General features: G+C 37.5%; 1 protein-coding gene across 1 annotated transcript; it reads right to left on the reverse strand.

Moving 5' to 3' along the window:
- Nucleotides 1-7,434: 7,434 nt before the first annotated feature.
- On the reverse strand, nt 7,435-7,969 carry LOC131639860 (uncharacterized). The gene is made up of 2 exons (XM_058910305.1): nt 7,499-7,969; nt 7,435-7,446 (listed from the first exon to the last, which is right to left on the reverse strand). Exons 1-2 carry the CDS (start codon nt 7,967-7,969, stop codon nt 7,435-7,437), a joined length of 483 nt encoding a protein of 160 aa, XP_058766288.1.
- Nucleotides 7,970-12,023: the final 4,054 nt, after the last annotated feature.

Here is a 12,023-nt window from a genome sequence, read left to right on the forward strand (position 1 = left end):
AAGATTACACATTCTTTTGAGATATGATCCAAGTGTTCTAAGCATTATCCAAGTTTCATACCATTTTTGTACAAAAGTTACCACTTCCATTTTAGAAAAGCATTGCTTTATGCTAAGTCAACTTGTCTTGAGCCTCTAACTTGTTCCCTCTGCAAAAAAAGCAAGTTGAAACCAACAAGCAAGCCTCTAAGATCAAATCCAAACCTTGCAAGCATGCTTAAAGCTTTCTATCTAACCATTGAAACCATAACTTTCTCATTTCTTCACAAAGAAACAACATGGTACAAGATAACATGTGAGCTTCAAACCTCTAAACCTTTGCCATTCACAAACCCTAATTCTTGCCTATAAATAGAGGGCATTGCTCATTGGATCACATACACCAGAATTCTCCAAGTGACCTATAAACTTGAAATTCTCCTTTTCTTACCTTTGCATTTTTCAAGTCATTTTTAGTTCCATAAGCTCTGGGTGCCAAACAAGGGTTTGAACAACTTCTAAACACCATTTTGAAGCTGTCCATACTCTCTTTAACCTACAAAAGGGCCTATAACCAAAAATCACCATTTTTGGTTCATTTTCAAAGCTTTTAAGCTCATAACTAGCCAAAACTTAAACCAAACACTTTCAAACCAAAACAACCTTTCAAAAAACTTTTATTTATCATTTGGAAGCTATCCATAGCACCCAAACACCTACCAAAGGCTTTGAACAAGAAATCACAATTTCAAAACTCCATTAAAGAACCTTTGAACTCAAACTTGCAAAAACCAAATCCACTTGTGCGTTTTAAGGCCTTATTGTTTAGATAGGTTCTAAACATCATATAGAAGCTATCCAGACATCTGCATTTGATCTGTAACACCACTTTCATAGCACACTAACCATAACGTTTTTAGGTTCAAGGTGAAATCGTGTTCTTAATTGTAGGCATTTCCAAGAACTTTTGAGCATTGCAAAAGCTTCCCTGAGGTTCATAAAAGGTGTCCGAAATACTATGATTAATGAGCATGGGCTTCCAAAATACTTTTTGGCCGATGCCATAAATACGGCTTGCTATGTTTTAAATAGGATCTTGATACGACCTATTCTAAACAAAACACCATATGAACTCTTAAAATGAAGAAAGCCAAACATATCCCACTTTCACGTATTTGAATGTAAATGCTTTATTTTAAATAAAGGAAAGGAAAACCTTGGTAAATTTGACGCAAAAGCGGATGAAGGTATCTTTCTAGGATACGCTCAATCGAGTAAAGCTAATAGAGTATACAACAAAAGGTTACATATTGTTGAAGAGTCCGTACATGTTTCCTTTGATGAGTCTTGTCTGAAAGTAGTCAAAAAAGGTAGTTTTCTTAATGGTGCAGGTATCTCAACTGAGAGTATACTTAAGGATTCAGATGCAAAGATTGATAAAGATAAAGATTGCCTCTCACCCGAGAATATTAAAGAAGAAGTGGATCAAGCACCTGAAGAGAAAGTGGAAGATCAACCAAGTGATAAAAGTGATCTTCCCCTTGAATGGAAGTATTCTAAGGACCATCCTTTGGAGAACATTCTAGGAGACATATCAAAAGGGGTAACAACACGGTCAAGGATAAGTAACTTTTGTTATTATTATTCTTTCGTCTCTCAAATTGAGCCTAAAAACTCCAAAGATGCATTAGTCGATGAGCATTGGTATTTAGCTATACAAGAAGAGCTGAACCAATTTAAGAGAAATGAGGTTTGGGACCTTGTCCCTCCTCCGCGAGACCATCGAGTAATTGGCACTAAATGGGTGTTTAGGAACAAACTAGACGAAAACAGGATTATTACTCGCAACAAAGCCCGCCTTGTCGCTCAAGGGTATAGCTAAGAGGAAGGGATCGATTATGAGGAAACTTATACTCCAGTCGGCCAACTCGAAGCCATACGTTTGTTAATGGCATTTGCATGCTCACACAACTTTAAGCTATATAAAATGGACGTGAAGAGTTCTTTTCTAAATGGGTTTATTAATTAAGAAGTTTATGTATCTCAACCTCCCGGTTTTGAAAATGTTGATTATCCTGATCATGTTTATAAACTTAAGCGTGCCTTGTACGGTCTTAAACAAGCTCCAAGAGCTTGGTACGAGCGGTTTAGTAATTTTTTTATCAATCAAGGTTTCTCAAAAGGGAAGGTAGATACCACTCTATTCATTAAAAGACATGAAAAGTATTCTATATTGGTTCAAGTGTATGTTGATGAAATTATTTTTGGGTCTACTAACATGACTCTTGTCAAGGAGTTTTCTAAGCTTATGCAGGGAGAATTTGAGATGAGCATGATGGGTGAATTAAACTACTTTCTTAGACTCCAAATAAAGAAACTAAAGGAAGGCACATTTGTGAGTCAAACTAAGTATTTTCAAGAGCTTATCAAATGCTTTGACATGGCAAAGTCAAAGGCCATTGACACCCCAATGCCTACCGCGGTCAATCTTGATCGGGATGAACATGGTAAGCCGGTTGATGTAAAAAGGAATAGAGGTATGATCGGTTCCCTACTTTACCTTACCGCTTCTCGTCCCGATATTATGTTTAGTGTTTGCATGTGTGCGAGATACCATTCATGTCCTAAGGAGTCTCACTTAAAATCCGTTAAGCGCATACTTAGGTATCTTGTCGGTACAACTAAGTATGGCTTATGGTTCTCCAAAGGTAGTGATTGTTCTTTGGATGGGTACTCCGATTCCAACTTTGCCGGTTGCAAATTGGATAGGAAAAGCATTAGTGGTACATGTCATTTCTTCTCAAACTCCTTAGTGAGTTGGCATAGCAAGAAAAAGGTTTCTGTTGCTTTGTCAACCGCCGAGGCGGAATATGTGGCGGCCGGTAATTGTTGTGCTCAAATCTTATGGCTTTAATAACAATTACTTGACTTTAATGTTAAGCTTGATCATATTCCCATCTTTTGTGATAACACAAGTGCTATAAACACATAGAAATTCGACAACATTTTCATAGATACCATGTGGAGAAAGGTGATGTAGTTTTTGAGCAAATTGAAAGCAAAAATCAACTTTCCGATATCTTTACAAAACCACTGGCTACCGAGCCCTTCTTTCACATTCGTAGGGAACTTGGTGTCCTTGATATATCGGATAGGTTGCAACTATGAGTAGTTGCATATGCTCAATTTATTATTATTATTATCTATGCTCTCATAAATGTGTTGAAGTGTGTATTAAAGATATGTGAGGGCATATTTCTCTATCCCCCATTTGTAAAGGTAATATCGTTTCAATCTTAGAATCTTCTTAAAATAATGCATCAATATGGTAAATTTGCTACTTGTTCATAATTGTGTATGTATTGTGCATATTTTGGAAGTCTCATGCATACATACTTTAAGTTTAACAAATTTTGGAAAAATGCCAAAAATAGGTCGACCTACTCTTTCTATGAGTCGACATATTAAAAGAAATTTTTTAAAAATTTAATTCTAATGCGTCGACGCAAGACCTGCATAGGTCAACGCATCGGTTGCAGCTTTTCCAAAATTGATTAAATTAAAAAGGCTGAATGGCAAAATCATTTCCTCATTCTTTCGCTCTTACGTCGTCGACTCACTCCAGCAAACCCTAAATTCTCAACTTCAATTTCTCTCAAAATCCTCTTAATCTTTCATCCATGGCATCACACAAGTCTTCAAGGAAGAGGCCTCGTAAGGGAAACTCCTCTTCTCAACAACCTGAACCGGTAACTGCTCTTTCTCTTGTACCCAATGAACTGGTTGAATCTTACTCTTCTAAGTTTAGCAAGAGGAAGATAATTAAGCAATTTATGATGTATAGTGGTACTCTACGTAGACTACATCTGCAAGAAATTAATGATTTGCTGGTTAATAAAAAATTGAGTACATTTCTAGAATTGAGTCATGACTATAATGAAGATTTGGTTCGGATTTTCTATAATGGAATGGAAGGAACCTTTAGTAGAAGTTCGTTCAATTTGATGAGTCATGTCGGTTTATTTCCGCTAAGTGATGATGCGGTAACTGTGACTGATACAAATGTGCTGGCGCAATTTGATTACAATATTGCCTTGAACAACATGTTCAGGCGCCCCTATACTAATGATATTTTTCGAAGCAGTTTGTTTCCAAGAACTGCCACTACAGGATTGTTGAAAATAGTTGATCGAATTTTACAATGGATCGTGGCATGAATTATCCGACCTAAGCAGGGTGGATACTCTCGTGTTGATCAACGAGAGGTATATTTGGTTTGGCTGATCAAGAGCGGGATTAGAGTAAATTGGCCCCATTTCTTTGCAAAGAGGATGTTTGAGTTGAAAGAATCTGGTAGAGGCACCGCACTTTGCTATGCCTCTTTCATTTAAATGGTGCTGAACAAGGCAAACATTGGGATTAATCATATTTCTATGGTGACTATTCCAATTGACCAAGAGTTTACCAAAAAAACTATGAACATGATGGGATTCTTCTACAATCATACCACAAGATCCTACCGAGCCGTGTTAAGGGGAAACAATGCGGATCTTAACCGAGTAAACAGTGATGACGAGGCTGATATGGATATTGAAGAAGGCGAAGAGCATGTGGCTGAAGATGAAGATGGAGATGTGGGTGCTGGTGAAGAAAGCTCAAATGTTGCAAACTTGCTTGAGGTTATGCGCCTTCAACAAACTGAGAATCAAAACCTCATGAATGAGCGCCTTACTACCTTGACCTCCCGTGTCACTGAGCAAGGTGAACAATTTACAACATATTCAATTATTCAAGAGCAAAGGTACAACACACTATATGGGATGATTGATTTGCAAAGCAACCAGTTCACTTCGTTCACAAACGCCTTCATTCAACACTATCCGTTTCCTCAAGCTCATGTTGCTCAACCACCTCCACCTACTCAAGAGAGAGATGATAATGATGATTCCTAGAGTATTTTTCATGCATGAATCATTAGCATAATCCATGAACAATTTATATGTTTTGAGTACTTTATTTTATTTTATTGTCTGAACAATTGTTTCCTCTACTATGTGTTTGTGTAACATTGAAACATTGAGCTATGTGCTCTTGGTTTGTTTGGTATTTATGTTATTGTTGCCTTTTTATATTGTCTTTAGTATCGTTTTATGTGAATGAATGCTATTTGTTTATTATTGAAAAAGGGTTTGAGTGTGATCTAAATTTAATGATATAATACCCACCGTGTATGTATAACAATGCTTGTCTCTTTTTGATGTTGTCAAAGGGGGGGAAGGTATTGGATTAGCCCAGACATTGTAGCATATATGTGCACCAAGATAGGGGGAGCAAGCAAAAGTTAAAAGGCATAGTGACAGGGGGAGAATTTTCTTAGTGCACTCGACAAAGTTTACAAGTTTTGCCATCATCAAAAATGGGGAGTATGTGAGGGCAATGTGCATTTTCATGATGTCAAAACATTGTGAATTTGACCAAATTAATGGAGAAACAAAGGAATCGAGTGGATGCCTTAAGGAAAGGCATTTTTGGTAAAATTCAGTCAACAGGTCGACTCACTGCTGGTACAGGTTAACCTATTGGTAGACTTGAGCAAAATTCTATGTTGGGGCAGAATGCGTCGACGCATAGCCTGTTCAGGTCGGCGTATGGAACATTGAGAAAATCTCGGGAATGCGCACGCCGACCCTACAGGTCGACGCATAGACATTTAAGGAAATCCGTGGAATGCGCACGCCGAGCTCATAGGTCGACGCATGTGTCACGTTTGCTTCCAAAACAAGTGCAGAATTGCAATAGGTCGACCTACACAGGTGGACAGGTCGACCTATCGCTAAATTTACTGTTTTTTTGCTGATTCTAAGTGGCTAATGAAAAGGGTGTGGTATATATTGTCTTTGATCATTCTCAAGCAAAAACAACAAGAAACGTGAAAGATATACTCAAGCTTCTTCTCATCTTCAACCTTTCGCTTATTGATCGGAAATCACACATAATAATCTTTTTCGATCAGAGTAAGGAATGTGCGTTGATAAGGTTCGACGGTGGACTGTAGTCTTGTTCGAGTGAAGATTGTTGAGGGTGTTTCTTGTATAAAATCTTAGGGTTTTTCCTTCTACATCAAGGTTTTGATTTGAAGGTTTTTGACGATCGCTTCGCTTTGGATTCAATTCAGCCGAGCATAAGGAATTGAGGGATTGTAGATTCGCTCATCAAATTTGCTACAACTGGAGGATTGAAAAGGAAGGATCGGGGTCGTGATCGGTAGAGATCATTGACATTGACTTGGTTCTACTTGAATCAAGGGGAGGAAAGAATTTTATTCAATTTTACTGCATGTGTGTAGTTGGTGATTGGTAAACTCTTTCCCTGTTAAACATTTTCCAATCAAATAAAACTTTCCTAATTTCATTTGAAATTAGGGGCAGACGTACTACTGCGAGGACGATAGAGGAACTGCCTAAACAAATATCGTGTTCTTTATCGTCTTTAGTTTTATCTTTTCAATATTCGTTTTCAGTAAAAATTCATAGTTGAGCAAAAATTAAAGCTTGGTGAAAATCGCTCACCAAGTGTTTGATAAAATTCCACATTGAATTTTTGGTCAATTTTTGTGAAGCAGTTTATTGTGAGTAAGTTCCATATAGTATGTACATTAACTAATTGATAATTCCATTGAATCAAGCAATTTCAATTCACCATTTTCATCCGGTTGTTAATTGCACATATCCGGTCCCCGATAACTTGATCGTTCAAGATGATAAATTGATTCCGGGGAATCATGTGGGTTTTGATTAGTTTAACAAGTTTATTAGTTTTTATTTTAAAAACTTCTGTGGGTTTTATTCGCTCTTTCACACATTACTTTTTGGAATCAATAAAGCGCGGTGACGACTCTGAGTAAAATGAGCTAAGTCTTCCCACGACTCTAGTCTCACCAAATTCACCGCTACACCCACTTAGTAAAGTAATCAATTGCCACAAGAATGAAACAATGTCCATTCAAAGCCTTGGGTTCAGTCATCCCGGTCATATCAATGCCCCACATAGAGAAAAGCCATGGAGAGGAAATAACATTGAGAAGCGTCGGAGGCACATGAATCTTGTCAGCATACACTTGACACTTGTGACACTTCTTTACAAACTTATAGCAATCTGATTCCATTGTCAACCAATAGTAACCTGGTCTAAACATCTTTTTAGCCATCGAATTTCCATTGGCATGAGTACCAAATGAACCTTCATGAATTTCATGCATGAACATGTCTACTTCGTGTCTATCCACGCATCTGAGCAAAACCATGTCATAATTTCTCGTGTACAAAACACCAGCATTGATGACGAAACTGCCAGCTAATCTCCTCAGAGTTTTCTTATCCTTGTTTGATGCCCAAAGTGGGTTTTCTTGGGCCTGAAGAAAATGTTTAACATCATAATGCCAAGGCTTTTCATCTATTACTTCCCCAACTGCAAACACATGAGTGGGTCTATCAAGACGCATGATTGTAATTCGAGGTACCTTATTATGGAAATTTACATTATACATGGAAGACAGTGTGGCCAAAGCATCAACCATTTGATTCTCATCTCGAGGGCTGTGGTGGAATTCAACTTTGTTGATGAATGTCAACAGCCTTTTGGCATAATCTTTGTAAGGGATCAAGCTAGGATGACGCGTTTCCCATTCTCCTTTAATTTGATTAATCACGAGTGCAGAGTCTCCATAAACATCCAAAATCTTAATTCTAAGATCAATGGCCTCTTCAAGTCCTATGATGCAAGTTTCATATTCAGTAATAATCACGAGTGCAGTGAAAGGAATATATGAACCTTGCAGTGTGATAATAACCACAATACCATGACCATAAGCATTAGAGGCTCCATCAAAAACTAAACCCCATCGGGATCTAGGTTCTGGTCCTTCTTCGGGCAATGTCTCGTCACAATCTCGAGCTTTCAAATACATCACATCCTCATCTGGGAAATCCATTCTGATAGACTAATAATCGTCAATCGGTTGGTGAGCGAGGTACTATGCCAACACACTATCTTTCACGGATTTTTGAGTGTGGTATTCAATACCACATTCAGATAACAACATTTTCCAGTGAGCAATCCTTCCAGTTAACGCGGGCTTTTCAAATATGTACTTGATTGGATCCATTTTGGAAATCAACAAGGTGGTGTGAACCAACATATACTGTCTCAGTCGTCGAGCAGCCCACACCAAAGCACAACAAGTTTTCTCAAGTAGCAAGTATCTTATTTCGCACTAGGTAAACTTTTTGCTAAGGTAGTATATTGTGTACTTTTTTCGACCAGACTCGTCATGTTGTCCCAACACACATCCTATTGATACTGTCAAAAGCTTTTTGGAAATATTTGTTCCACACACATCCCTGATTTTTCTTTAACAACTTGAAAATCGGCTCACAAGTAGTAGTGATATTGGAGTTGAATCTGGAGATATAATTCAAACGCCCAAGGAAATTCTCACTTTTTTCTCAATTCTTGGTGCTAGCATCTCTTGAATAGCTTTGACTTTATCGAGATATACTTCAATTCCTTTCTGGGTGACAATGAAACCCAATAACTTTCTGAAATTCTGGTTACAGCTGACTTAGATGTCATATAGGATGCCGTGACATCTGATCAGACATTATAAAAACAGATTAGGTAGGAATACAAATAACAGTGCAAAAAATAAATAACACACAGAATTGTTCACCCAGTTCTATTCAACCAACCTACTCTAGGGGCTACCAAGCCACGGATGAAGTGCACTATTAGCAGTATCAATTCAAAGCTAAACTCACCCGTTTACAACTTCTCACTTAATTACTACCCAATGCCCTTCTACCTAGGTTCTCCCTAGATATGGAATATCTCCATTCCACACCCAATCATAGCAATGATGTCTAGCATTCAACACCTCAGCCACTGCATCAACAACCCTTCACCAATATTCTAAGCACATATACAAAGTTAACTTGAAGTTGCTTACAAGCTTTCTCCAAGAACAAAACTTCACTCATTGCTTCACAATTTCTGAGTGAGTAAAACAAACCTCTTGGCTATAGGCTTCGAGGCATAAATCATTGACCATCCCACAAACCAGGTGGTTCACTTACATGGCTAACCCAAAAAACTACATCTTTTCAATACTCGGCTAGCTTCCTAAATTTAGGTTACAACTACATATTTATAACCTATTACCCAACTGGATTTGGGCCTTCAATCATGGCCTTATTTGCTGTTAGAAGTCAGAAGAATTCTTCTCCTAAAAGAAAGGTCTTCAATCACAAGTTTCCTAATTTATCTCCTAAATTAGAAACTGCTGAATCTTCAATATTCTTATTTGATTCTTCAATATTCTGACTTGATTCTTTTGACCTTTAAATTTGCGCCACATAGGATTGCATAATATTCCATAGAATATTCTACATCTGTTGAAAAAAAACTGAATCTTCACATTCCAGCTTAGCAGGCGCGATGTCATGCGTTAATGTCATGACATTCCATATAACATCTTGCTGTTACAAACTGACATAACAAAATTTTGCTAAAATTGCTCCACAATATAAGCTCCAAGATATTCTCCACAAATATCTCCATAAAATATGCTCCAAGTAACAACAATAAGTTGTTACACTTTTGCAACAGATTCTCCTATAAAATCTTTCAACATATAGTTTGCTAAATGTTCTCCTTGATCTCCTTAGATATAGCTCCACATAGGATCCAATGTTTTAGGAATATTCTGTTTTTGTTATAACAAAATCCAAACTGTCAATTCAAATACGATGTCACGACATCTTCTTCGACATTGTTGTTCCAGATGTTGAAACATTTCAACACAACATGTTTCTCCATTAAATAGAACTTCCACCTGCTTTTTCTTACAAGTTATGATCCTATTTATCCTATTGCTGCTAAATTAGTTTTACCAAACATAAAGCTAATCCTCAAAAGCACTAACAATATCCCCCCTTGGCTTATTTTGGCTAAAACTAATTTCCATAACCTTTGTATTACAGAAGCATAAAAAATACAAGGGTTTAAACATTACAATTCAGTAGCAGCAATTTAGAAGTCTTCAGTAGTCACTGTTTATGATATTTCAAACTTTACAAGTGACGGTCTTAAGTCTTCTTTTATAATGTTGAAACATCATACTAGTACATCTTTTTGGCAGGTCCAACTCCAATGTTCTCTCTCTCTTTTAAGGATCCCACAGATCACACAAAGTTACTCCCCCTTAAAAGTTGCTCTTTAGAGATAACAGAACATAACCACTTCTCCCCCTTTTAAGCCATGATAAGACAAAGGCTTTGTTGAAGGAGAACTCACTATAGCATAAGAAACATAACATCACAGATATCATCTTCATAGAGAAGGAGAAAACTGAGGCCATGATGCACATGAGGAAGAAAATACTAAATGCTCCCCATCAAACTGAGAACTATGCTACGAAGATCTAAGTTTTGACACGATCAACCTTCAAAGATCTAATTCTATCATCACGAACGGTGTAGACACGATCAACTTTTCCAAAGTCTAATTCAGTTACTACGAACGGTACTGACACAACTTGTTAGAACAAGATTTGTTCTGATCAATTATCTTAGTTTTGATGATAACAATAATATGAATTTTGCTTAAGATTATATGGTACTCTAATCCAATGCAATTTCCTTTTCAGGAAATATATAAAGAGTACGCATAATTCAGCGCTCAGAAGCTTTGTCTCAAGGGTTCAGCATGCAACATCAGAACATGGTCTGGCAAGACATCAGAAGATGGTCGAAGCAGAATCAGAACATGGGTCTATGGAAGCATCAGAAGAACAAGAGAACAGAAGCACTGAAGTTCAGATGGTATCACGCTCAGAAGCACTTCAAGGTCAGAAGATCAGAAGATGCTATGCACCAAGCTGTTTGACTCTGATGATATTCAAACGTTGTATTCACAAACATCAGATCAGAAGAAAGTACAAGTGGCAAGCTACGCTGACTGACAAAAGGAACGTTAAAAGCTACTAAAGGCTACGTCAGTAGACACAGCGTGAACAAGGCTCGAGGTAGTTGACAAAAGCGTATAACATTAAATGCGATGCTGTACGGAACACGCAAAGCATTAAATGCACTCAACGGTCATCTTCTCCAACGCCTATAAATATGAAGTTCTGATGAGAAGCAAGGTTAACAATCCTGAACAAAACAACGCTTATTAACTTGCTGAAACGCTGTTCAAATTCAAAACTCAGAATCTTCATCTTCATCAAAGCTCACTACATTGCTGTTGTAATATATTAGTGAGATTAAGCTTAAACGATTAAGAGAAATATCACAGTTTGTGATTATCGCTTTTAAGAAGCAATTGTAATACTCTTAGAATTGATTACATTAAGTTGTAAGGAACTAGAGTGATCGTGTGGATCAGAATACTCTAGGAAGTCTTAGAAGTTATCTAAGCAGGTTGTAACTAGAGTGATCGTGTGGATCAGTATACTCTAGAAAAGTCTTAGAGGGTATCTAAGCAGTTGTTCCTGGAGTGATCAGTGTGTGATCAGAAGACTCTGGAAGACTTAGTTGCTGACTAAGTGGAGAACCATTGTAATCCGTGCGATTAGTGGATTAAATCCTCAGTTGAGGTAAATCATCTCTGCGGGGGTGGACTGGAGTAGTTTAGTTAACAACGAACCAGGATAAAAATATCTGTGCAATTTATTTTTATCTGTCAAGTTTTTAAAGCTACACTTATTCAAACCCCCCCCCTTTCTAAGTGTTTTTCTATCCTTCAATTGGCATCAGAGCGCCGGTTCTAAGGTGCAAGCACTTAACCGTGTTTAGAAAAGATTCAGGAAGAGAAAAACGCTTCAGTAAAAGATGGTTGATGAAAGTGAAAAGTCTACACCTGCATCTACATCTGGCTCTGCTGAGCAATACAACGGTAACAATGGTTATACTAGACCGCCGGTATTTGATGGTGAAAACTTTGAATACTGGAAAGATAAACTGGAAAGTTACTTTCTTGGTCTAGAT

This window comes from Vicia villosa, unplaced genomic scaffold (genome assembly GCF_029867415.1).
Source record: "Vicia villosa cultivar HV-30 ecotype Madison, WI unplaced genomic scaffold, Vvil1.0 ctg.002811F_1_1, whole genome shotgun sequence".
Taxonomy (NCBI): Eukaryota; Viridiplantae; Streptophyta; class Magnoliopsida; order Fabales; family Fabaceae; genus Vicia; species Vicia villosa.